Genomic DNA, 27,207 nt, shown 5'->3' with positions numbered 1-27,207 from the left:
AATAAGAATACACTACTAGTATCAGTATTAAACTTCTATACAGCAGGTAGGTCTGATGGAAGCAGGAGTTGCATGCTGTGGAAAAAATGCTATCAGCTTTTATCAAAGTTAATTTGTTACATGAAAATGATCTAGAGGCTACATAGATTCAGGGCTAATTCCTGATTTTAATGAGAGCTGGGGTTCTTAATTGCATCCAAGAAGGATGTTCTGTATCTTCCAGAATCAGGGCCTTTATAGGTCATTTTAATTATGCTGGTGTAGTTTAAAATAAGACTAACTGTAAAACTCAGATGTACTGAACAGTGAGGCATAATTTATGGTAAGTATGTTAAATAAGTCGACATTAATAAGACACATCAATAGGATTTACAAATGAACGGTTGTGGAATATAAAATAATTGTCTTAAAAATTAATTTAGGCCCTGATCCTGAACACAAAGGGAATATTCATGTTCTTAAATTAAGTACATGCCTCAGTCTTTGCAGAAGTGAAGCCTTATTCTGGGATGGTGATGGTATAATATGTCACAATAGCATTAAGAAAATGTATCCATGAGGAGAATGCTTATAGGCACACAGATACAATTGTTACAATTTGTACACTACAGTTAAACTGATATAATTTCCATTTAAAATCCAGTTTTTCATTGGTTTAAAATAGTCATGCAAACTTGCTCTGGGCTGAATTATGGTATCCAAGAACTCAGAGCAAGGACATAATTTAACCAAATTTGTTTTAAATGGAATTGTTTTGAAATTATAGTAAAACAGATTATTAGTGACTGAATGCTACTATGTGACAGCTGTTCAGAATGCACATGAAACATTATAAAGCTAGCCTAAGTCCAGTTCCTGAAGGACAGGTAGCTCTTTTTGGAGTGTTTCAAAAGAGAGGCCAAGGATTGACTGGGCTTGGAAATTGCCCTTTCATGTCTAGCAATAATTGTTCCTTTTCACTGCTGAAACAAATTGGTGAAAGCTTGAATACCTGTTCTGTGCATATATAAAGAACTTAAAACTGCAGGGCTGTCAGTTTTTCACATCCGCCACTGAACAGCCATCAGATGGCCGTAACTTTAACTTCCTGCTGACCTTGGCTGACCTACCTGCTCCATTCCCATTTCTAATCCCCTGAGCTATCCAGATCACCGAAAAACATTTTTTTTGTCGAGCAAATTGTTCATATAGCTCTAAGACTATAGTAATTAATAATACTTTTCACTTCTATAATAACTTCCATCTCATGATCTCAAAGTACATCACAGGTATTAACAAAATAAAAATTACAGCACCTCTGTATGAGCTAAGTATTAAGCTCATTTTATAGACAGGGAAACAGACAGAGAAATTAAGTGACTTGCTCAATGTCTCACATGAAGTCTGCAGCAGAGAGGGGAACAGAACTCGGGTCTCCTGGCTTTAGCTTTCTATAGTGGAATGTTGCGTGAGCTACTGCTTCTCCTATCAGATAGAAATATCTCTGTTGTTTGTTGGTAGAAGAAAGTTTTTGGTTTGGGGAGCTCCTGACTCCAAAGTAAACAATTTAAGGGGGTGTCCTAGAATCCTAGACAGCTATTATATATAAGGGGACATGAGAGTTTTAAGCTAATAATATAGACTGGGCTTTTCAAAGGAGCCTAAGGGAGTTAGCTACCCCACTCCCATTGCATTTCAATGGGATTTGGGCACTTAACTCCCTTAGTCTCTTTGACAAATCCAAACCATGGTATATAATTTTGTTTATTATATTGTCATTTGTTTGCCTAGGGAAAATATCTCCTGCAGAACTGGCTTCCACAGCCTAGTATGAGACTGCAAATAGTACTGCCACCAAGACAGTAAGGCTGGAGACCCCACCCCGCCAATAGAGTTGGTACATGGTAGTGCTTCCAAGATTCTGGGTAAGGACTGGGATTATGTCAGCTCCTGGCAGAGGGTGCAGTGGGGTCAGAAGACTTCTTGTGCCCTTCTTTTCCACTCTTGCACACCCATCTTCGAATGAGGCATCGTTTAGCTCTTTATTTGCCTCACACTTAGGAATGTTTCCAAGATAGTCTGTTCTGCACGTGTTTAAAGGGCCATTCCTGCTCTCATTGGGAGTTTTGCTTTCTGTACATTCTGGAGCTGCACAGTGTGTTAACCAAGAGTTTGATTTGAATCCCAACTATAGACTGGTAGAGCAACACATATGGGATCTCAAAATCCTCCTGGTATGTCTGAGCCACACACACACTAATGGATTACAGTAGGTCAACACTTTGTGATTACATTTCTCAGGTTAGTGGTAAATAATGGAGACTAAAGGAAATGTCTCTTTTAGGGCTAACACCTGTAGAATGAACATTACAGCAACAGTTTATAATTCTGCCAGTCCCTAAATCACAAATCCAAAATTTCAGTTCTTAAATCTCTGTCTTCATATCTAATGTGGATGTAGGGGCCTATCTTTAGGCATCTACTTTTGAAAATATTGGCCTAAATTTGCAGACAGAAAGTAAGGGTGCTACTTGTAAAGATTTTAGGTTGCATCTCTTTGGCTACATCTACACTATTAGCTAGGGGTGTGATTCCTAGCTCGAACAGACATACGCAACTAGCATGCTGATAATAGTAATAGAGCTGTGGTAGAACAGGCAGTGGTGGCACAGGCTAGCTACGCTAAGTACAAACCTGTCCAGACCCCTGAGTGTGTATGCAGCATAGCTAGTCCATGCCATTGCTTGCTACTGCCCATGCTACCACAGCCACACTACTATTTTTAGCAAGCTAGTGCAAGGATGTCTACTCATACCCCCGTCTCCAAGTGTAAACATAACCTCTCACACTTTCATCCCAAAGCACCTTTGTAGACATGTGGAGCAGTACTATGTTGCCATTCCTTCCTGTCCATGGCTTGTTTCTCCATTAAGTGGAGCCTGGTCATGTACCTGTGTACTACATCCCTCCATGTAATCACTGGTTGGCCTCTAGGTAGGAGTGACCTTAGTTGTGTTTGCACTATTTTCTTTGGCATCCTATCATCTGTTTGGCTTCTGCAGTGGGCCCACCATCGTAAGCTTTTCGATCATAGCCAGTCCCACACCGTGATTTCACATCTTCCTCTCCTAACTTCATTTGTCTAAATCATTCCACTTTACCCCTGCCCTCTTTCAAATGATGCATATACTAAGTAGGCAAAACGAGGATGCATATATTAAGTAACAACTTACCCTCATGTACAAACACAAGATTACAGTCAGAAGTGGCCCTAGCCATTTTGCCCGCCAGGGAAGAAAGTATTTTAATTGCCCTGCCCCCACCCCATGACCAAGCTTTTAAAAAAAAGCCCAGCAGCTCAATGTTGTGGTGTGGCCCCCCAGAAATTGGCATCCATGGTAACTGCCCTGCTCACCCATCTCTAGAACAGGCTCTGATTATAGTAATCAAAGACAGTTTTATACAGTCAATATAAAAATATCAAAATTATACAAATTTAGAAGTATAAAAACTTAAAATAAGCACCCAGAGGAACTATTATCATTACAAAATAATAAAGCACCACTACATAACAAAATAGTTTTAAAAGTACATTTCTACTATGAAGGCTGACTCTTTAGAACTGTGGGTTCTATACCTTTTATCTCCCAATGATTTCTAGATCAAATGTGCTGTTTACATGTTAAAAGGTACTTTTGTAACTGCCAGCCCATCAAAATCAACTTGGGTTCTGAGAATCAAACTGAGTTTTTTGCTTCTTGCACATCATCACGAGTAAGAACGTTCAGATAAAATTATCAGGTCATTAGCTGATCAGGTCAGGTACCTGTGCAATCCCCATTAGCTTCAATAGATTTGCCCAGGTATAGCTCATTGGACCCTGGTAAGCAATTATGCTGTTGATGCACAAAAAAGAATAAAATTCAGGTTCACTGGTCCATAATTGTGTTGGCTCTATCTACTGTACAGGAGAAAAGAATAATAAAAACTGAGCAATTGCTGAATACACACAGGGTGTTGTTCTGTGAAGTAAGAAAGTGCCATTTTTACTTAGTCACTTTTCATCTCTCCTTTTATATGGATTCTTCCTTCCTGTCTTCATTCCATTTGCACTGGCAGTGTTCTGTGTCAAGGGAATGCTTTGAAAAAACTTCACAACACTTGTCCACATGTTTCAAAAGAAGGTGTGCATCACTTGCATAACAATGAGGGCACCCAAGATGAATGCTTCAAAGAGTTCTGCTGGCGGAGATTGAACTGAACAACTACTGTGTAGACTGAAGAGGAAGCCCTTTAAGGGTACGTCTACAGTGCAAAAAAACCACCCCCAAAACCTGTGAGAGTGAGTCTCAGAGCCTGGGTCAACTGAGTTGGGCTTGTGGGGCTCACACTATGAGGCTAAAAATAGCAGTGTAGACGTTCCTGCTCTGGCTGGAGCTTGGGCTCTGAAACCTGGCCAGGGGCTGGGCCTCAGAGCACAAGTGGGAACATCTATGCTGCTATTTTTAGCCCTGTAGTGTGAGCACAAGTCAGTTGAACTGGACTCTGAGACTTCCTACCACATTTTGTGTTTTTGCGGAGTCCTTAAGAGGCATCTCTAGTATCTGTGTAATGCCACTTTTTCAGTTCACTGGTCTGTAGTTTCTTACTCTGACATGTAGACATTAACGTTGAGATTTTTTGACTATCCTTCAATTAATCCTATTTTCCCCCTATTTAAATTGAAATCTGGGTCTGGAAAATCTTAAATGTTACTGAGGATTTTCATAGACTCCTGATAGGTACAGTTAAGCCGACTGCAGGATTTGCAAGAATCATGTTATGTTATTACTGATATTTGTAAGAACTGGCTTGGTAAAATTTACTTGGGACTTCCTTATTGTGGTTTGTGAAGCTGTAGTTTATAGGCTATTCTGTCTGTCAGTCTGAACTCCATTATAAACTAGTTCTCCTCATTAATTTCTGAGGCATATTTACTGCCATAGAGAAGTGGGCTGATATTTTCAGACTTTTCTTCTCTGGCACTTTTCTAAGTGCCAGTTTGTTTTGTAGATTCTGCTTTTTATAATAATAATATAATCATTGTGAACAGATGAGCCAGTTTGGCCACCGTATGTTTATAAATATAATTAATTTCATCCCCAAGGATCCCAGAGCACTTCATCAACTATCTGCCAAATTCTATGCAGAGCCCAAGCGGGCTGCATAGAACTTGAGGGGAGTTCTCAGGCCACCAATCTGTCCCTGACAACCAAATATGGTAGCTGCAGCACTGTGGAGCTGACAGCAGGAGATGGAGTGTCTCAGAGGAGAGGCATCCTCCTGAGCTGAGTGGCAGCGGGCAAGAAATGACTGGACCAAGTTGCCTGAAGACCTTAGTGACCTCTCAGAAAAGGAACCCTCCACTTCCTTTCTGCCTGACCACCAGTCTGTATTATATGGAACGGGCATATGTAAAAGTAAGGCGCTAGTGTACTGCCTACCCCGTGTACCTGGCCCCAATTCATACATCAGTTCATCCAGCACTCAAGTGTAGCTGTCTCTGGGGCAGAACATGTTGGTTATTTCCCAGTGTACAGCAATACTATTCCTCAGAGAGGCCAGGAAGAACAATAATATACCTTTAAGCATTTTAGAGACAAGGGGCCATTGCTTTTGATTTTTGCAGCAGAATTGTGAATATTTTCCTAGAGCATTCCTAAGAACAACTTTTGTTTTAAAGACTAACATTTGTTTAGGTTCTGACAGCTCAACAGGCCCCACACAGTTCCTTCTTTGTAAGCTTGTTTTTTGATTGGATAGATCCAATGGCTTGCAACCTACATCCATGTTAAACAACAGGTCCATTAGACTTGGGCCCAGAGTTCATTGATTAGAGGGGCCACCATTCAAGGAGAGGCTGTAGGAATTCATGAGAATGGGACTGTAGCAGTGAGGGGAATCAAGTGGGCAAGCAGATGGCCAGCCAGGATATGTTTAGCAATTGGAAATACACTGAGCAGCCTATGGGAGAAGCTGTACCTGAGCAACACTTTGCATAGGGGAAGAGTGGCATGCCAGCTGGAGTGGAGAGGCTGGGAGCTGCAGAGATGGTCAAGGAGAACTAATTTGGTGACATTATGTTGTTTCAACACAGTGAATAATCCGGCTGCTGCATGATTTCCATTGAACCACTGTAGGGATGTGACTGAACTAAAGGAGGTAAGATATTGAGGGTGGGGACATACACTAAAGATCTGTTGGCAGGTCTCCTCTGCTCATCAGTGTCTTCAGGCAGTAGACAGTTGGCCATTGCCTTCCATCCCAGGTCTAGCCAGAGTATTTTGGAGGCATACTGTCTGCTTCCATTCCCCTGGCCTTTGAGCAACAGCAGAAGTGGGAAATGCTTCTCTGGCCCAGCAGCTTTAACCTCCTTTTAGCCCTTTCCTTACTGTGGTGCTGATACACTTCGCAGTGCCCCACATGTTACTAGGGAAGCTCCCAAAGAAGAAAGCACCACAGCTATTACTGTGTTTTGTTAGGGGTGAGTGGGGGGAAATAAAACAAAGAATAGGTTAAGACTCTCTCATCCCTCCAATTAACCTTTTCCTTTCTAGAAAGTTTCTTTAGTAACTTCCACGGGCTGTATGGATTCAGCAGCAAGAAAAGGGCTGCTTCTCCAGGGTCAAAAGCAAGTCACTTACTATGTTTTCCCCTTTACACACCAGACGAACTTGTTCTTTGAATAGATCGACTCATTGTGAGCACTCAGAGTCTTCTCGTATTTAAGAGTCCCAGAAGATTGCGTAACATGCATGCCTAATAAAGCCACAGAACTTCTCTTGAAGGTTAGTGTTAGCAAACTGCAGTTATTGTCCTTCTAAAGCCCCTTTACCTTGCACCTGAAAATACCTTCCCCGTGTTTCTCTAAAAGTAACTTATCAATTATGATACTTTCTAGTATGAACCCTAAAATACTATTAATAAATCTGGGATCTAATTATCCCATTTGTTTTATCCAGAAGATCCTCAACTACTATAATTAGAAAACTTAAATTCCATCAAAGGAGAACAAAAAAAATATTGAAGTCAGTAACGCGTTGCTATTGCTATTGTAAATCAAGCTGCCTGGTTGTAATCTGTATCTACTGTAATGTGTTTGTTTACTAAGGGTTTCCTTCACTTGTTATTCTCCTCCCTGCACTCCCTACCCCCAAATTCTTTCTTTTAAATAAAACCAGGACTTCCTGATTTTGGTCCGTATCAAATGAAAATTCCATTTGACTGTGCTTTGCATTCATTAAGGGTTCAGTCCAGGAAAGAGCCACTGAGAAAACAAATCCATGTTATGTAAATATATTCTGGCAATTCATTCTTTTGTTCAGTTTACGTAAATTGGAAATTTCTCAATAGAGAAAAGCTGAGTCACAGAAAAATGAGAGAAATCCATTTGCCCTTCTGGAAACTAACATGGTGTCTTTAATAAAAAGATTCAAAAAGTTACAAAGAAGAATTTGAATTTGGTTGGAATAAATATGAATTTGTGTTATCCTTAGTTGGTGCAGTTTCTGTTTAATAGCTTTAATAAGCAACTGTTCTTAAAAGAAATTAATATCAGTGGTTTAGTATTTTCCTAACCTTTTTCTTGTTTTTTTTTCATATTTCTTCCCCCACTCAAACTAAGTTCCCTCCAAAGCCATAAACAATATTGTTGATTAGCTTGTAAAAAATGCTTATGCATCCAATCTTATTGCTTTCATATTTATAGACTGTGTGCTGCAGCTCAAGGAATGCTAGCATCAGCTCCTGAATTGTGGCCAAAATATTGCACAGGGGTGGGATACCAAATTTGGCTTAGCTAGATAAAGGTACATTATTATATTATTATGGTATCCAAAAGGTCTCAAGTAGGATGAGAGCTCCAATGTGTTAGACATTGTACAAACATAGCTATAGACAGTCCCTGCCCCGCAGAGCTTACAATTTAAAAGATACAAACAGAAGAAGAGTTGCAGACAGGAATATAGCATGCAAGCAAATAAATATGGTTATGAATTGACGCCGTTTTGTTACTTACTTTTTTCATTAGGCTGGAAGGAGGGTGAGAGAATGGCATAGCAGGAGCGGAATAAGGAATGGGAACAGGCAAGGGAAAGAAGCAGAAGAAAGACTGTCACATCTTGTCACCTGTCTAGCCATGATCAGCAGGCTGGATTTTACCTGTTTTAAGGAAGAATTTGAAGGAAAATAAAGGTGATAGCTATATGGATTTTGCTGTGTAACAGAAAGTGCAAAAGTGTTGGAAAGTTGAGGTATTTTCAGTATTACCTAAATTTCCCTATAGGGAATACATAGAAATGTGCTGAGAAAGTTAGGTAGTTGTTTATGATATATTCTAAGACAAATGACAAGTTGTTAAGGAAAAGGGGAGAAGACAATACATGTAAGTAATGCTAACTGAAGTAGAATGTAAAGTGTAAACTGAGTGGAATGAAGCAATGGAGAGGAATGGCACCGAAAGGAAATGGAAATTTTTTTTAATCTAGATTAATGTACGCTCCAAGGCTCTTTGTGCCATCTGGCAATAAGAGCAATAAAAGGCCAATATGGAAGAATGAGTAAGTTCGAAATGTAATCAAGAATAAGGACTAGACATATGAAAGAAAAAAGCATCTGTTGCAGAGAGTGAATGGAAATTGCATCCATCTACTGCTCCAAGATTCAGAAATGACAGGCACAAAAGCATACTCTTACTGTACTGTAAACGGACTATACCAGGATGTCTTGAAGTTTCTAGAAAGCATAATTTCTGTGTTTGCATGATAATTCTACTGTCCACTTACTAAGTGAAAGAACATTCCTATGCTGTAGCAATAACCACTGATTGCACTAACATATTGTATCAGCTCTAGCCTCTTGTCACAATAAGGTCTATCAGAAGAGACAATACTATCATAGCAACATGAATGTGAAAATTATCTCCAAGGCCTAGGACCATAAACAATGGTCTGCAACACCCTGGAAGGGCATATTTAAAACGTCTGCCATCATTTTATTTAACTAAAAGGGAAAGATGTGGGACAGTTGTCACATCATCCAGCACTGGATCATAGGCTGTCTCATGGCAGTGTACATCTCAACTGTCTCATGACTTCCCAAATGGGCTACAGCTAATGCATCTGTGAAGCAGTACTAACAGCCACTGCGAATGCAGGCGTGTGCTTGTATAAAACAGACTCTGATTAGAGCTGGGGTATAGCTAAGGAATCGTAAGTTTGAGGCTTAGCTAAAATCCCCAGGTTTGGTCAATGTGGGGGTGGCACACTGTAGCAAAAAGGATTTCTCAAAGCAAGAGTGCACAAGCTGTTTTAAGTTTAATTCTACTCTGTTTCTGACAGTCTAGTAAATCTTTAGTTACACTCTCAAGTGGGAATCCTGCTTATGTAATGGCTGTTTGATATGGTCTTCTTCTTTCTTGGCACTCCTCTATTCTGGGTCAGTGACTTTTATAGCCATTGTATGCATGGCTGTCATGCAAAGAGGGCTCTCTAAGGTCTGCTGATATCTGGTTGATATACCGAGTCTTTGGCCTCCCCCTTGGTTGTTCCACCCATGATGATTGCAAAACCACCCTACAAATATAACTCTTGGCTGTTTGATATGGTATGAGCTGCAAATATCACATGTAGGTGAAGAGGTCTGTAACATAGGCCAGACCTGAATCACTAAAGAAACCTCCCATGTAAACCTGGAATGAATCCATTGAAGTGAATGGAGTTACAGCAGCGTAAAACCTGGGTGAAATCAAAATCAAGCCATAAAATCCACTCTGAACTATTGTCTTGACCAGTTTCCTTTTTTGCCATACTCCATAAAGGTAAAAGCCCACAGCCTTACACAACTTTGACTTCCTCTTCTTTGTCACTGTCTTTTGCACAAACCCAGTCCATATTTGTGCCTGTAACACAAATGTGAGATCCAAAAATCTAGGATCTGCTTAGGGTACTTTGATGATATTTTAACCTTATCAGTTGTATAGAAAATTCTTCCCTATTGACTGGTGTATATGATATTCTCTAAAACTTCATTTATATTAGGCTTTCTGCCTTGATTATCCAATTGGAATTTATTATAAAAATGTGCTTAACTTCTTATTGCTTCTTTCGAGTGCCACCATCTTCTTTTGTTCTACCCCTCTAAAAAAATGAAAAGAAATTTCTTCATAATTTTCTGCTTCCGTATTTGTTTAGAGCATGAATATTTTGAAAATGCATTTTGTTGTTGGCAAAGATCTGAGCCCCAAGTACATTTGCTGATTATTACATAATGTGACACAGCAATATGTAATATCTGATGAGAAAGGCATGCAGCTATCAGAAACAAAGAGTGAAGGTGGGGAACCATGAACCCAAAGCACACTTCAAAGGTGTTGATATATTAAAAGGGAAGTGAGGAAGATGAACTTTCTGTTAGTGTTTCCTTTTTTATTGGTATGTATATTCCTCTAAAATGTTGAGTATACTGAAACTACAGCATTGGTAGGGTGAACATATTAGGTGAAATTCACCCCAGTTCAGATGGCCAGCATAGAGCCTTATGGACCACTGAAACCTTGTCTTACGTAACCCCATATGAACATAAGAACGACCATACTGGGTCCATCTAGCCCAGTATCCCATCTTCCAACACTGGTCGGTGCTAGATGCTTGAAAGGGAACGAAGACAACAGGGCAATTTATCAAGTGATCCATCCCCCGTCGTCCAGTCCCAGCATCTGGCAATCACTGGTTAAGAGACAACCAGAGCATGAGGTTGCATCCCTGACCATCTTCTCCAATACCATTGATGGACCTATCCTCCATGAATGTATGTAATTCTTTTTTGAACCCAGTTATGCTTTTGGCCTTTACAACATCCCCAGGCAATGAGTTCCACAGGTTGACTGTGCATTGTGTGAAGAAGTATTTCCTTATGTTTGTTTTAAATCTGCTGCCTATTATTTTCATTGGGTGACCCGTGGTTCTTGTGTTCTGTGAAGGGGTAAACAACACTTCCCAATCTTTGTTTCCTTGTAGTGGCTTGTCCAGAGAGGTTTTTGAGTATTGAAGCTCATGGAGATGGGCCTTTTAGCTTAAGTTGTTGAGGCTCATGATTTTTTATCCTGAGGTCCATGGTTCAATCCTTGCAAACAATCTGGCCAGCTGCATTATTACAAGTACATAACAGTTCACATCCCCACATAGAGCACCCCTTGTAATGAAGTCCATGGTTGGAATTGAACTTTGGCTCTAAAAGCATGAGCATCTGCTGCTTGGAGACAGTAGCAGATTCTTCAGCTTCTCTCCATGGCCTGGTCACTAGAAGGGACAAAGAACCACACTGGGTTAGAGTGGGTACACTTTACATTAAAGTTTAAGTGTAGCTTTTGGGACTTGTTCAGGTCCTGTGCACGGGGCTCAATTTCACCCATTGACCATAACAAGTAAGTGAGTTCAACTTGAGTTCCCCTGGTGAGCATACTGCTTTCCTTTCTAGTGGGTCATGTAGAGAGAGCATTCTAGTAGGATTTCAGCTGTGCTTGACTATAGCAGCACATATGGAGTCTGCATCCGGCCCAGGCCCAAACATGAGACACAATGAGTGACATAGACCTAAAATGGAAGAAATACAAAAAAAAATCTTCATTGAGGAGACTTAAAATGCTGTGGGATTCCTCCTTCTTTATTTAAATAGTATACAGTGAAAGAAAGAGGTCCCCAAATTTTGTGGGAATGTAGGTAACTCGGAGTAAAATGAGAGACATCCCTCAAAATGAGCTTTACTTAAGAGAATGTTTTTCATCTCTTCATATGAAGAGCCCATGGTCTTCATGAACAGACTGTAGTAATAATTAATAGTAAAATTATGCAGATTTTAGCTTTCAGCACTGCTTCAGAAGTTATAAAATTAAAATGTTGGGTATTTACCTGTTATTTCAATGTGCATAGCTGACAGCAATCTTACTAATGCCAGATTCCTGGATAGGAAACTTACCTCCGGTTTTGGAGAACATAAATAAATAATGCTAGTAGTCTACAGTGTCCAGTCCCAATGGCATATCTATCTGACAGGCTGACAAGGAATTATAGATCAAACACATGGTTTGTCTTTTTTTCCCCCAAGTAAAATGTGAAATACCTGAAATGTATTTATTGAAAGTAAAACAACCTGTCATCCCCAGGTTTGCTGTGGGAGTGTTGTCAGAAAGATGGTTACATAACCTTCTAATACGAAGTACTTGTACTGATTGCCAATACAAGACCTACAATCCTTGCCCTTTTCTCTAAAACAGTGTGAAATGGGAAAGCTGTTACATAATTCTCACCACTGGCAGAGTACGAGTAGTCTAGGGTCTTAAAATTCTCTCTCTCCTGTATGATGACAGGTTTCAGAGTAGCAGCTGTGTTAGTCTGTATTTGCAAAAAGAACAGGAGTACTTGTGCCACCTTAGAGACTAACAAATTTATTTGAGCATAAGCTTTCGTGGGCTACAGCCCACTTCATCGGATGCAACATATAGTGAGGCTATATATATATATACATACAGAGAACTCCCACCTTTTCATGTTCTCTGTATGTAAATATATCTCCTCACTATATATTCCATTCTATGCATCCGATGAAGTGGGCTGTAGCCTACGAAAGCTTATGCTCAAATAAATTTGTTAGTCTCTAAGGTGCCACAAGTACTCCTGTTCTCTCCTGCATGAGATCCCTGTGTGAATAAAACTGTACATCTGTTTAAAAAGAAATCCAAAAGGACACACTCTCACTGCAAGAGGAGAAGAATAGCATATCTCCAAGCCTGTATACTTCTGTTTTTGCTAATTGCCCAGAAAAAAATTGGCGAGTCGCCAACACGATCTGTAAAGATCCATCACATCCTACTTACAGCAGTACAGCGTATTGACAAATTGCAAAGTCTTGTTTTATACATAGTGTTTCCCAGCAGAATTATATTCAAGCCTTCTGTCTCGAACAAGAGCAAAAGGCATTTGTGGTTTTGTTCTGCTAAAATGAGCTTGTTGCTCTCATCGCACCAGGCCTATTTTTAGAATGTTTGAGCCTGAAATCTTTAAGTTGTCATCTGGCACTGTGCAAATAGACAGTGCTAAGAAAGCAATAGTCACTGCTTCTTTAAGCAACAGTAGTGGCATCAGCTGTAACAGCAGACAATTTAGCAGCAGAACAGCTGGCTAATAGAAGCAATTCTCTTCTTCTGATGCAATTTCAAGACTAAAAAATGTTTTCTGCCAAACTACTGGCTTTCTATGCTGTATTAGATAAAGTACAGCAAGTCGCTCTGAAGTTAGTTCATTTACTTCTCGCAGTTCCTATGGCTTTGTGAACTTTGTAAATTTCTCCTCATCTCTCACTCTCATTTTGATAATGTCTCTTCATGGCTTCAGTTTTTCTTTTATAATAAAATCACAGAAATGCCTGCTTTCATTTTCAGGATATCTGTTTACCTGAGTCACTTCTAAGGTGCCTGGCATCTGGGTATCTCAGTGGAAATGCAGTTATGTTAAAAGTAGCCAACAATACACTAAGTGTTCCTCTTCCTTCTCCATAATTGTTATTTGGGGAGGCTTTATCAAAGAACAAGGTTATCTATTTAGAGCTGAACACTGTCAGGTTTGGGCTCAATCTGAATCTCCTCTTACAAAGAGTTCCAGCATCAGGATGATGCCACTGGAGAGCTCTCTGACCCCAGACTCAAAAGTTTTAACTTGGTCTCCTCTGCTGCCTCATCTATCTCAGTGAATCATAGATAGTGAAGGCAGTTGGAGGTAACCAGCTCCCTGCCATTTGAGAGCAGTCGTGTAGATTAAGACCAGTTCTTTGAATTCAGTCCAGTTGGAGTCATTGGAGTTTGCAGAACTTGGGTGCGATTATTTTGTTGACTTAGTTGCTTAGGAGACAGGCTACTAGGTGCTGCCCTGGTGTAGCCAGTAAGAAGTGACTATGCGCAACAAGTATTTTGCAGTTGTCCAGCTCCATTCAGGGGGTGATGAAAGCATGGATCGATTAATAGTTTCTCATTTGGGAGTACCCATGGGTAACCCTAAATCGTATCTGCACAAATCATGGCAGATGCGGATACTTGCTGCACAAATGGAAAATTAAAGACTCTCCATTGTGCGACTGTGGTCACCCAGAACAGACCATGGAACTAGGGCTGTCGATTAATCGTAGTTAACTCATGCGATTAACTCAAAAAAATTAATCACGATTAAAAAAATGAATCGTGATTAATCGCACTGTTAAACAATCGAATACCAATTGCAATTTATTAAATATTTTTGGATGTTTTTCTACATTTTCAAATATATTGATTTCTATTACAACACAGAATACAAAGTGTACAGTGCTCACTTTATATTATTATTTTTATTACAAATATTTGCACTGTAAAAATGATAAACAAAAGAAATAGTATTTTTTCAATTCACCTTATACAAGTACCGTAGTGCAATCTCTTTACCATGAAAGTGTCTCTTACAAATGTAGATTTTTTTTTTGTTTCATAACTGCACTCAAAAACAAAACATAAAACTTTAGAGGCTATAAGTCCACTCAGTCCTACTTCAGCCAATCGCTAAGACAAATAAGTTTGTTTACATTTATGGGAGATACTGCTGCCTGCTTCTTATTTACGTCACCTGAAAGTGAGAACAAGCATTCAAATGGCACTTTTGTAGCTGGCATTGCAAGGTATTTACATGCCAGATATGCTAAACATTCATATGCTCCTTCATGCTTCGGCCACCATTCCAGAGGACATGCTTCCATGCTGATAATGCTCGTTAAAAAAATATTGTGTTAATTAGATTTGTGACTGAACTCCTTGGGGGAGAAATGTATTTCTCCTGTTCTGTTTTATCCACATTCTGCCATATATTTCATGTTATAGCAGTCTCTGATAATGACCCAGCAAATGTTCGTTTTAAGAACATTTTTACTGCAGATTTGACAAAATGCAAAGAAGGTACCAATGCAAGATTTCTAAAAATAGCTACAGCACTCAACCCAAGGTTTAAGAATCTGAAGTGCCTTCCAAAATCTCAGAGGGATGAGGTGTGAAGCATGCTTTCAGAAGTCTTAAAAGAGTAAAACTACAGAACCCAAACCACCAAAAAAGAAAATCAACTTTCTGTTGGTGGCATCTGACTCAGATGATGAAAATGAACATGCATCGGTCCGTTCTGCTTTTGATCGTTATCGAGCAGAACCTGTCATCAGCAAGGACGCATGTTCTATGGAATGGTGGTTGAAGATGAAGGGACATACGAATCTTTAGCATATCTGGCACATAAATATCTTGTGACGCCAGCTACAACAGTGCCATGCGAACGCCTGTTCTCACTTTCAGGTGACATTGTAAACAAGACGTGGGCAGCATTATCTCTTGCAAATTGTAACCAAACTTGTTTGTCTGAGTGATTGGCTGAAGTAGGACTGAGTGGACTTGTAGGCTCTAAAGTTGTACATTGTTTTATTTTTGAATGCAGGTTTTTTTGTACAAAATTCTACGTTTGTAAGTTCAACTTTCATGATAAAAAGATTGCACTACAGAACTTGTATGAGGTGAATTGAAATACTATTTCTTTTGTTTTTTACAGTGCAAATATTTGTAATAAAAAATAAATATAAAGTGAGCACTGTACATTTTGTATTCTGTGTTGTAATTGAAAGCAATATATTTGAAAATGTAGAAAAATCCAAAAATATTTAAATAAATGGTATTATACTATTGTTTAACAGTGCGATTAATCGCGATTAATTTTTTTAATCACTTGACAGCCCTACATGGAACATACAACAACTCAATGCCCGATTCACAAATAAAAAGAAATACAGTCTTGTACTCCAGATGCAATTATCTGGCTTAACCATTCAAATGTAAAATTATAGTTATTGCACTACAGTTACATCAGCCATATGAAAAAGAAAATGATTTGAGAGTAGAGGGCTTAGCTTCTGGCCAGCCAAAGACAGAAAGAAGCATTCTTTGTTACTGATGTAATGTGTGACTACGAGTAATGGGACATGATGCCAGATGCTTTGCTCTGCTTTCACTATCCATGGTCCAACACCTTCAATCAATGGAGGTGATAGATTATTGGCAATGCCCTTAAAATATTTTTTCTCTTCCCAAAAGCATCACTTCTGCTTTTTCTGGAGCATGTTTTAGCTGGCTGCTGTTCTGCATCTACTTAGCTATTTCAGGCTGTGGAACATTTTAGTGACAGTGACGGTTTCACTGGATGAGTAAGACTTACACTTGAGCTTCATCCACATACTGATGGCAATGGAGTCTCAAGCTGCTCACTGTTTGTCCCAGCAGGTCGCTGATAGACTATTGAAGTGGAGGATTGACTGTAATAACCTCAGGAGACTCCACATGTTTAGGGCCTGGGTAAGGATGTTCACGTGTCATCATGAACCTCTGGTGACCTTTCTGACAGAAATAGTGGCTCTAGGTGGTGTCATCAGCATCACATGGCCAACAGTGTCAAAGGCTGCTGAGTGATCTAACAGTATGGCCCTGGAGGTTGTCTCTGTGCCATGTCTTGTTCTGAAAACTGAATGGCAGAGATCCAGGGCACTGGAATATGATGGTTGTTACTGGAGTTTAGATATCACATCACTACTGTCTCAGTGACCTGGCTGAGAAAAAATAAGTTGGAAACTGAGCACTAGTTGACAACTTTGTTAGCACCTAGTGTGGTCTCCTTCAAATCTGTCTGGACTATTGCATTCTTTAAGATGTCTGGGAGCTCTCTTTCTTTGAAAGCATTGATGATTTCAGCTACTGTTGAGGCCAGGTAGTCGGGACTAGTCAACGCTAGCCAACACCAGCTAAGAGACTGGTTTCAAAAGTGGTATGCTGGACATACTGGAGTGCTTCTAGGGCTTCCACGCAGGTGCTTGGCCCAAGCTCTGATAAGGCAATAGTGTGTAGGGATCTATGCATTGAATCCTGTGTACTGGAACCTGGATGTTGCTATATATGAGAGATTAATGATGAGGGGATCATGAGAAGTTTGGTGCTAAAGGCAAAAGAAAAGGAGTCACTGGCTTGAAAAAAAATCATGTTAAATTATTTTATTTCCTAAAAAATACAGTACACAGTAGCGTGTCTCTTTTTGTTGTTTTTCCACTGAAGAGAGCCAGGGAATGAAGCAGACTGCAGCTGTAATGGTGGGCCAACTTGGGCTCCTCCCACCAGGCTCGGATGCTGGTGTAAGTGTTTATCATGTGCCTAAATAAATCCATCATCTGCATCTTTAAGAAGTAAGTGTGATTTTCCATTTCCTCCATCTTCACTGTTGCCTCCCACGTCATATAGGTCAGCACTCTCTCATTCCTCTTTATTATGCTAATAGCGGTGGGCATTATCTGTCCATAAAATGTATTGCCCCGACTTTCTGCTGACAGGCCACAGAAATACCAAAATTACATACTTGCTAGACTGCAGAAAGCTTCCTGCTAGCAGAATGTGACAATAGACGGACAAGCACACTGCTGCACTTGCAAGGATCCCGGAAAGCCGTAGAATTAGGAAAAAGCAACAAATAGCAAAGCAAATTGCAGCTGAAAAATTGTAACATTATTCCCTTTTAATATATATTGTTAAAAATGAACATTTTTACAAGCTGAATAGATGAGAGTCCAGATGCTGTCTGCGTATGTCTTATGCATTTCATGATTACAAACAAACTGCAGAATACATATCAAGCCATCTAAAATGGTATGGATATGAGCCCAGCTGGTGTCCCCATATGCCTTATGAATTTCACCATGTAGGGATACAGCAGAGCATATATAAACTTGGCAGAATTTGATTTTTTTAAATATAATTTTGATGGATGTTTATTTTTAAGCATTTTTTACATTTTAATTTATATAAGTTTTCACATTTGGGGAAAATTATGGGGGGAGGGACACCAGACAATTATTTAATGATGTTGAGATTCAAAAAGTTAAGGTTTATAACTGCTAAAGCACAAAATTGTCAACACCACATATCAAAACATAGAAATAATGATCCTTAAATCAAACGCTAAGTTCTCAAGCAGTGTCGTTCTTCCTTTGCATAGCTGTAAATGTTGATTCTGGATCGAGATATTTTTCCATTGGTTTGTATGTGTTTGGTGAAATCAATGTTTGCCGACATTTTCTGATAAAAATCTAATCATCTAAGTATAGCATCAGAGCTGGTTTCTGCATTTTAGGCATCTCTTCTTTAAAACGTACAAGTAGGGTTGCTGCACTGGAGTGTTCTGCACCATAATCAAAACAGGCCCATCAAGAGTTCATGAAAATATTTGCATTTTATAGTCATCCAATATATTTTACTGGGAACAGCACTGGCCTAGCTAATATATTTTCCAGGATGAAATATAGCTACTCAATGTGGAATCCTCAGTGCTGCATAGTACCATGTACTTCTAAAATTCTAAAAAAAAGCCCTCGGGGTAAAGAAACAGATCAATGACATGGTAAGTGGTGGGCAAGTTTACTAACTGCTACCTAAAGTGCAATAAGACCAGCCCCTCTGCTGTACACAGTAGATGAAGACTAGTTAAATACTGTGGAGATACATCATGGAATTCTAGTGCATCCTATAATAATGAAGACTGTCAGTCAACATCAACTTTTAAATTACTCTGCTCATCTTATTTACTTGTAGACTATCAACTGCCTACTGTCCCAGATCATTTGTCTAAAAAACACTGTGTCTACAAATGAAAAATAAAAATAAAAATACAGTACACAGGAGAGTGTTGCTTTTTGCTTATCCACTGTCAGTTCACAACAAAAACATCTGATCAATTTAACCCAAATACTTGACTGGCATAGATCCCTGAGAGGGGGAGAGAGACCCAGTTACAAGTTGAATATACACAATATGCTGAAAAAAATCTCAACATAAAAGAGCCTATTCGTAATATTAGATAAAAGCTGCAGGATCAATACCATGCCAAAAAAAAAAAAAAAGTGAAGATTTCACTTAAAGCTGCACATAGAGCAATTTTTAGTGGGTTGGCTCCTAAAGAGCTAGAGGAAGAAAGGTAAATGTATTTAGCAGGGTGAAAAATACTATAATTTTTTAAACAATTGATATTTTAATGAACACTGTTGTCAATAGTGTAAGCAGCATTGTGGTGCTTGAGGACTCTATTCTTGCTTTTTTCACTTCCATGCATCTTTATTTTGGATTTTCAGTTTAGCTGGATAAATATATGTTCTGTTCTCTGGTCTTCTCAAATAATATTCACACTATGTGATCCTGCTCTGTCCTCCAGGCAGTGTTTAGGTTATTAAAGTAGAGATTAAATGGACATTCCCTTTAAACCTATACTTTCCCTTCATTTGGTCAATAAACATATAATGTACACTTGACATCACTTTTTTTTTTAATAGGTTGGGCAGCCTCCACCACTGGTTAGTGCATAGGCATTAAATGTGTGGAAAATGTGAGGCTTGGCATGCTCTGCTTGTTTCAACAGATCTACCAACACTGCTATTCTTGATGTGTGAATAACTGTAGCATTATATCTGCAGTTGCCAAAGCTAAGTCTTCAGAGATAGGTCAAGCATACACTCTATCAAACAGTTGCAAACCCTTTTGGGCTCTCCACCTATATAAAATTACTCTATATGGGCCAACTTCAGCATTAATGGAGAGCTGGATTGCCTTTCCAATGGGTAGGTTTGATATGATCGTGAACACTAATAAGTGGAAAAAGAAGATATGAATGCATGAAGTTAAAGACAAGTCAGGTTCTCGATTACACACTACAGCAATTGTTGGAAAATTTGAAATATGTCCTCTGTTATGCTCCCAATCAGACCCCCTTGTGCTTGATTATATAAGTTCTGGTCATGTTAGCTAAAGGGACCAGATGTTTACAGGTATTTAGGTGCTGCACTCAGCATTGTAACACCTAACTGATTTAGGAACCCAAATCTCATTTTCAAAAGGGATTTAGGCACATAGGAGCCAAAAGATCATTGACAATCCTGAACTCAGCAGTACCTAAATATCTTGAGCAATTTGGGCCAAGATGTCTATGATTACATTTATGCAGCCACTTTCCCCACAAATTCCCTGAAACAAAAACATAGGGTACAGAAATATGTAAATTGCTTGTTAAGCTAGTTTCCCCTTCTCCTTTTCCCCCATTCACCTTGACACATACACTTCCAGCATGCCAGCTGGGTGCCCTGAGATGCATAACATACTCAGAGGGAGAATATAGACTCCATGTAGTTTCAGTGATCTGCAATAGCTGTACTTCTCATGTTAGTTACAGAAAGAATTAAGATATCCTGGGACTAAGAATGGAGCCCTTAACTCAGAATGAGAAATCATTACTAAAAAAGGATATATACCAATGGCCAGAATTTCTATATTTTGTCATGTCCTTTATCCTAGCTACAATGTACATCATCCAAGACATTCAGGAACTACATATCAACCACTGGACTACACTTAAGTCAGGAAAATATCCAAATAAACTTTTAATTATGATACAATACTTATTACAGTAAAAATTGGCATTTTTTCTCTTCAAAAGCAGAAGCACCAGTCTTACATGTAACATATGGTATGAATGATATCTTAAGTGAAATACAGCATAATATAATGAGGAAACAGCATTTTAGTACAGAACATAATTTTAAAAAAAATTTCATACACTGAAATCTGCTCAAATGGAAACAATGTCATGCTGAATTAAAAACTCAGATTTTAAAAATCCAAATCAATCAGAAAATGATGTACTGCTGAATAGATATATGAATAATTAAAATGATAAATAGCCAAAAAAGGCTAGAGAGGGCATTGTCATACAAACATGACTAGTGTTCAGATTCCTTCCCTCCCCCCACCTCCATAAATAAATACATAAATAATGGTGCAATGCTTTTGTTGGAAAGTAAATTGAACATTTAATATTTAAGAAGCAGTTTTCAAATGTTGATGTAGTTTTAATGTTGTAAAAATCAAGTTATAAATCAGACAATTTTTACTCTCTTATTTTCAACACACTTCAGTTATTATGAGTGGACTGTGAAAAGAGATGATGTCCAGTGTAGTGAATACACAGCAGCTTCATCATCATGTGACTTCTGCAAAGGCCGTGATGTGGTTCTGTAAGTTTAAAAAAAAACAACAAATCAAACAAACGCACACAGTTAGCTATGTATAGTCATCATAACAAAAATTATTCCTATTTTTGGCTTTTGAAACATTCTTATGCTTGGAGAGTTTTGTAGTACAATGTAAATAAAAATGTTTCTAATTGCAATGCTGTCCATCCCTTCCCATAGCAAATCTTTTTTTAAATATTGCAAAAATTGTATACATAAGTACAGTGAACAAAGTAACTCAGTGGTATAGTTCTACAACATTTTAGCTTTTAATGCATTTTTCATTTAATAACAATTTAAATAATTAAATTAGTTGTCGTTTTATTGCTGTCTTATTTATAATTAAAAGCTAAATTTCTGGGAATGCAAACTGCTGCCTGACAGCTGATAGTATTCTGTTTTAGTGTTAATACAATTTTAATGTTGCATTTCTTTTTAAGTTTAATTGCTCCCTGTGAGCCAGATGGCATGGAATGAAGTAGTGAAATGCTAGAATTCACTAGTTTATAGAACATATTAAAAATTACTTCTTCAGACCCATTGCAGCATCATTTGCAATGTTCTTCTGTTGCTTCCTTCAACAAGTGTATTCTTTAAGAATGTGTGTGTATCTGTAACAGGTTTTACTTCACTTTTTACTTAAAACACTACACAGTAAAAAAAACTGTAGTGTCCAGAATAATTATGCTGTCCATTGTCATGCTCCAGTCTGAGCCTGCTCATGCAAACACTTATGCAGGTGGGTAACTTGACTCACGTGAGTCTCATTCACACACCTGCTGAAGTGTTTGCATTTGGTTCCTAGTGGTGGGATTCTGCAAGGCACTGAAAGCCTACTCTGTGGTACCAACTGTTCTCAACTCCTGTTGTCTTCAACATACAATCTCTTTTCTAAGGAATTGTTTAAGCCACCATTGGGAAACATGTTTTAAACAGACAAAATGAAACACAGTCCTATTGCTATAGGGCCCTATGCATCTCCTCCCATGTGAAAATGCATGGAGGAAAATTTAAGCTGGAAGTACTGCAGATTTTGGTGTATTGCTGTAGTATCACATCTTTTCTCTTGCCACCTTCTCATATCCCCCAGCAGTAGGACCACAAGTAACGTGGAGACAGTGCAAGGCAAGAAAAATGGGTAAAGGATATGAAAGACTGTACACGCCTTACCCTACTGTCACTTAGTCTGACTCTCCTCAGTGCCCCTTCCAGCATCATCTCCCTTTGCCAGTAACATTCCTAACTGTGTTCTCAATTGCTCTCAGGCTGTGGGCTGGTTTTCTGATTCATGTGACGGGGTTCAGAGCTCACATAAGGGTCATTCATATTGCACCATCCTTACTTTTTAGAAGGAATTTAATCTGTGCAAGAAAGGAAAGGTGCTGCTTAAAGTGCAAATTCCTTAGCTCTTCCTCTAGACCAGTCTCCTATGGGGATAGGGGCATTTTATGGAAGGGAATGTAGTAGTTACCCATTGGAAGTGGAGAGATGGAACATCCTACCATTACACCCTATGTCCCTCTATCTCTAACCCCAGTCATTCTGGTGACTTTGTTCCTGGCCTCACAGCACAGCAAAGGGACATAACTATGTTTTATTTGGCGGGGGGAGGGGAAATAACCCATGTTTTCTATTATGATTTTTAAAAAAATACTGGAATAAAAAAGAAAAGCTTTTGTATTAGTGGAACTTTGGATTTCTGTAAAGTCTCTATTTTAATTTTACTCAAAAACATAACAAAAATGCTTTAAACAAATGACAATTGATTAAACGTCTGCTAGCAAATTACTTTTTCTAATGATCATTTTGATTACTACAGAACTTGATGTGAAGAAGTTTTCAGAGTTTAACAGTGTTAATACTTGGCAAAGATTTCTGGACTGTCGTCACAAAAGAGAAATAAAATTAGATTTCTTAAATGGAAAACAACATATTCAGATGAAGCTCAGGGAACTATTTACTTACTGGGCCAAATTCTGCTCTCAGTTATGCTTGTGCCACCCCACTGAACCCAAAGCAGTTGCAGGGGATTACAAAATTTGGCCCACTGTATTTATATTGACACCTATTTAGACCTGAAAAATGATACTGTCAACTTAATCTGATTGCTGTCTAAAAATTTTTTATCTATTGTTATAACAAACGCCTAATTGAAAGAGATTAGCGAAATAAATATTTACTCTGTTTTTTCTTTAGGTAACGTTTTCAGAAAACGGGACTTAGGTAATTTTGAACATTTAATCCTTTGCATACTTGATGATACTTTACATTAATATTCAGTTTCTACTGTTGTTTATGTGGATTTTTCACATAGCAACAGAGAAAAGGAAACATTTTAAAGAACATTCGCTGGCAGGGGCACTCTGGTGCCCCTGGTGTAGAAGGTGTAGAACCTGAAACTGCTTAGCTCATCGTTTTGAAATTGGCTAGATTTTCACTCTAGAGATACAGTGCTCTTCCACAAAAGTATCCAATGGAGGGGTTAGTGGAACCCAGACTGGCGGTCAATATTGAGTTTCATGGACATCTTTTTCCTTGGGAGTGTGGAGGAAGCAGGTGTTATGGCCTTCCAAAACCATAGATCCTGTGCATAATCCCCCTTTCTGAGGTTGTGTGTGTGTGTGTGTGTGTGTATGTGTGTGTGTGAGAGAGAGAGAGAGAGAGAATGCACAGAGTCCAAGTTTAATGCTGTTTCAAGTGGCATTACTTTAGGAGTGGATACCTACTGCTTAAGGAGAAGAGAATGCCAATGCCAGTAGTTTCATCTTCCTACCTCTAAAAACCAGCTGGTCACCAAACCCCTAGATCACACACACGGGTGCATCTGTGTGGTCTCAGGGCAAAGGGTATCCTACTGCAAAGGAATTCCTGCACAAGATCCTCAGCAAGATCTGCTAACTTAGGATCGCCTCCGGTTATGGAGAGGTTGATCTTGTGAACATCCTTAAAACTTGCCCAGTTATTTTCAATGGATTTTGCAAGATGCCATTTTAAATGGATCAAAAAGTAATGACTTACTTGTGCCAGGACTGACTGGTATTGATGCGTGCAAGTGTGGCACTCTTCGTGCTTTCATATATAGTGTTCTCAGACATAGATTCTGAGGAAGGATGGTATTTAGAGAAAAAATAGACTCCCTCTAGAATAAGTGACTCTTCAGTTGCTTTACCATGCCCTTTTACTTCAGTTTAGCTTTATTATGACAGAGAATTCAATGTATGAAATTTGCAACAATGCCAGCAAAGGCACACACAGATGCAACAGACAAGCAAAAAAGCATGCATGAGAGCTCAAATCCTCAAACTCCATGGGAAATAGTTATACCACTTAGTGCTCAAAAGAATTAAGATACAGTTGAGTTCTGTTAAACTTTAGTAGTTTTACACATTGGTACACTGTTTTGTGTTATTTTAAATTGACAGTGTGACGTCTGTGGAAGCAGGAAGAGAAGATTTTAAAGACTTCATGCTTTGTAATTATTCCTTCAAACCAATAAAAATTAAAAAAGTGAAATGCTAAAAGTTAAACCTTGAGTGCAGGTTTCTGGGGAAAAAATCCCATGTTTTGTAGCATGTTTTTATGTATTTAATTTTGATTTATAACCTGCTACAGACTGATCAAGTGCATGTTGTACATGAAAAATTCCACATCCTCTTATTTATCTTTTGTATTTTCCTTTACACAGATTTCACATTTTAGAGTAGGACATACTCTTTTCTATTCCATAAAAACAGTCTTTACTAGAGTTGTGAATACTTAAAAATAGCCATTTATGCAACAAAATTTCTCTTTTCAAGACACTTTAAAAAAAGTTCCTACACTGCCTAGAATGGTGGAGTTTAAATTAAAGTTAATAGAAAAATTTAAAAGGAGCAATTCAGAAAAATTCTGTAGTTGCAGAAAGTTAGCTCTCCCATATTTAAGTCCCAACACAAAAGAATATCTCCTGGTTCTACAGGAAAGAGAGGCATTTTTAGAGAACACAGCAAGTAATCCCTCAGTGAAATGCTACTTCTTGCAAAGTTCTAAACCTGCACAGAAGGCTGACATACATTATATCTGCCTTTGCTTTAAAGCCACACTCCAACACACTAGTGCGCTTCTGCGCACATACGTTTATTGCCTTATGTGAAGATGTTCGAAACGGTTCATTCGTGTTATCCAGGAGAAGAACCTAACGAGGTGTGCTTTGAAGGAGTTTTGTTGTAAAGGGTCTTCTTGATTGTTATCAATATCTGGATTCTGTAATACCTACAATATGTATTTTTACAGAAATCACATTAAACATATTTTCACATTTCTTTTGTTCAACTGCTATTTCATTGTACTACTTACTGAAACTCAGATGTGTGATCATGTCATTTGCATTTGAAATAAACAAACATCTACTTCCAGGCAACTGTAGTGTAACAGTGGGAAAGGTCTGATGGGAACATATATTCAGATGCTTGATTTCAGTAAAATTTGGAGCTAAACTGCTTTCTATCCTTTTTTGAATGCGCTCTCTCCTGTGTTTATTGTACATATTGTTGACATACTGAGTGATCAAGATATAGCCATATGGGCACAAAAGGTCAGCAAAATTTCTCATAAGAAATTTAAACCCAGGCATTCTGGTTAGATGGCATGCTAGTGAGAACAGATCTGTCCACATGTTCAAATATGCATTGCATGTATGGCTACCTCAATACTTACACCTCCCAATTAAATCATAATCAAAACACTTCATCTTAGCCTTCTAAGGATAAATGTACTCAGCCCTAAGGTTAAAACAGCAGTTTTGCATTGCTGAGCCAGCACTGGCAATGATCCTTCGAGGGGAGACACCGCACCCACAGCTTCTGAGCATCACAAAGACCGAATATCTTTCTTTCAGCACTGCTTAATCACCTCCAAGCATCCCAATTAAACAGACTTGGCAGCTAATTAATAACCATTCCTTGTCATTAGGTGGCATTAGGCTCAATTCAGCTTGCTAAGAAAAATTCTAAGTAAGTGAATAATGTCTCCAATAGGCACACGCACAAGGAAGGTTGCTCATTATTAAGTCATACAAGGGAGCAATATAAGCTCCCCTGTGCAGCTGGCCATCTCTGCCAGCTGGCATGGAGCTGTGGGGAGTGGCAGAGATATGGCTTTCCTTTCTCCCATTTCCCTTTTGGTGCCCATGGTGATGCCAACAGAGAGCATTCGCTGGGGTCACGAGAGTGCATGGGCTGGAACCGTATTGGTCCTAGCACAAGTGGTTGCCGTGGAGAAGGATCTGTGCGCTCACCTCCATTGGCCACCCAGGAATGTGCTGGGTGCCATCTAGCCTTATGTGAAGAGTATTCTATCACAGATATAGGTATTGAGCCTGGTAGCAGAACATCGGGGAGTTTCCAGGCATAGGAAGTGACAGTATATTTTCTTCGTTTATGGGAAGAGATGAATATATTATTTTAGGATGGATGAGCAACCACCCCTTCCGCTGGGGCAACAAATGAAGTCAGTTTTAAGCAAGAGAATGGCTCCATTTTAGTTCTTTTTCTTTATTAAAGAGAAACAGAATCATTGAAATGTTTCTCCCCAGCACTGCCTTGGTCCATGGCAACATGATCCTGTCAGAGTTTAAGTCATGCACAGTAGTGATTTGCTGTCATTAAGTTATCCTGACTACTGCTACAGCAGCATGTAAACTGATAATAAGGAAAAGAGAGACTCCAATATTCCAATACACGCAAAGTCAGGATTGAGATTTAGGATAGTCTAATTTGGTATATGCTTATCAACAGGTGAGGGAAGGAAAAAGCATCATGCATGCCAGCTTTCAAGCTTGCCTTTGTCTCCAGAGAAGACCATATTATAAGAGGTTAGCTAGAAAACAAAAAATGAGTTGATAATAAAAGCATCTAGCAAGAGATTGGGGTTTGAAGTAATCTAGCCATAAATTAGATTAATTTTACACATCTCTCTACTATTTATTATTAATTATGAATTACTATTTGACTGTTTCTCTGGATCCTATCCAGAACTGTAGGCTGCTGCAAAAATTTAAATCACACCACT

The 27,207-nt window shown here is 38.8% G+C and overlaps 1 protein-coding gene across 3 annotated transcripts in view; it reads right to left on the bottom strand.

Annotated features, from left to right (window-relative positions):
- Positions 1-20,969: 20,969 nt before the first annotated feature.
- Positions 20,970-27,207, bottom strand: part of LOC112116808 (phospholipid phosphatase-related protein type 5) — a 54,778-nt gene continuing 48,540 nt past the window's right edge. For 2 of the 3 annotated variants that reach the window (XM_024214503.3, XM_024214502.3), the window contains 2 exons: positions 25,274-25,410; positions 20,970-21,160 (listed from right to left, as the gene is read on the bottom strand). In XM_024214503.3, coding sequence (XP_024070271.2) covers positions 25,276-25,410 — 135 coding nt within the window. In that variant the 3' untranslated portion in view covers positions 20,970-21,160; positions 25,274-25,275. The remainder of the gene's footprint in view (positions 21,161-25,273; positions 25,411-27,207) is intronic. The other variant, XM_024214504.3, reaches the window with a different exon arrangement.

Source organism: Terrapene carolina, unplaced genomic scaffold (assembly GCF_002925995.2).
Source record: "Terrapene carolina triunguis isolate 2854851 unplaced genomic scaffold, T_m_triunguis-2.0 Scaffold210, whole genome shotgun sequence".
In the NCBI taxonomy this organism is placed as follows: Eukaryota; Metazoa; Chordata; order Testudines; family Emydidae; genus Terrapene; species Terrapene triunguis.
The sequence above is the reverse complement of the archived record's forward strand: the minus strand, read 5'-3'. Positions and strand labels throughout refer to the sequence as shown.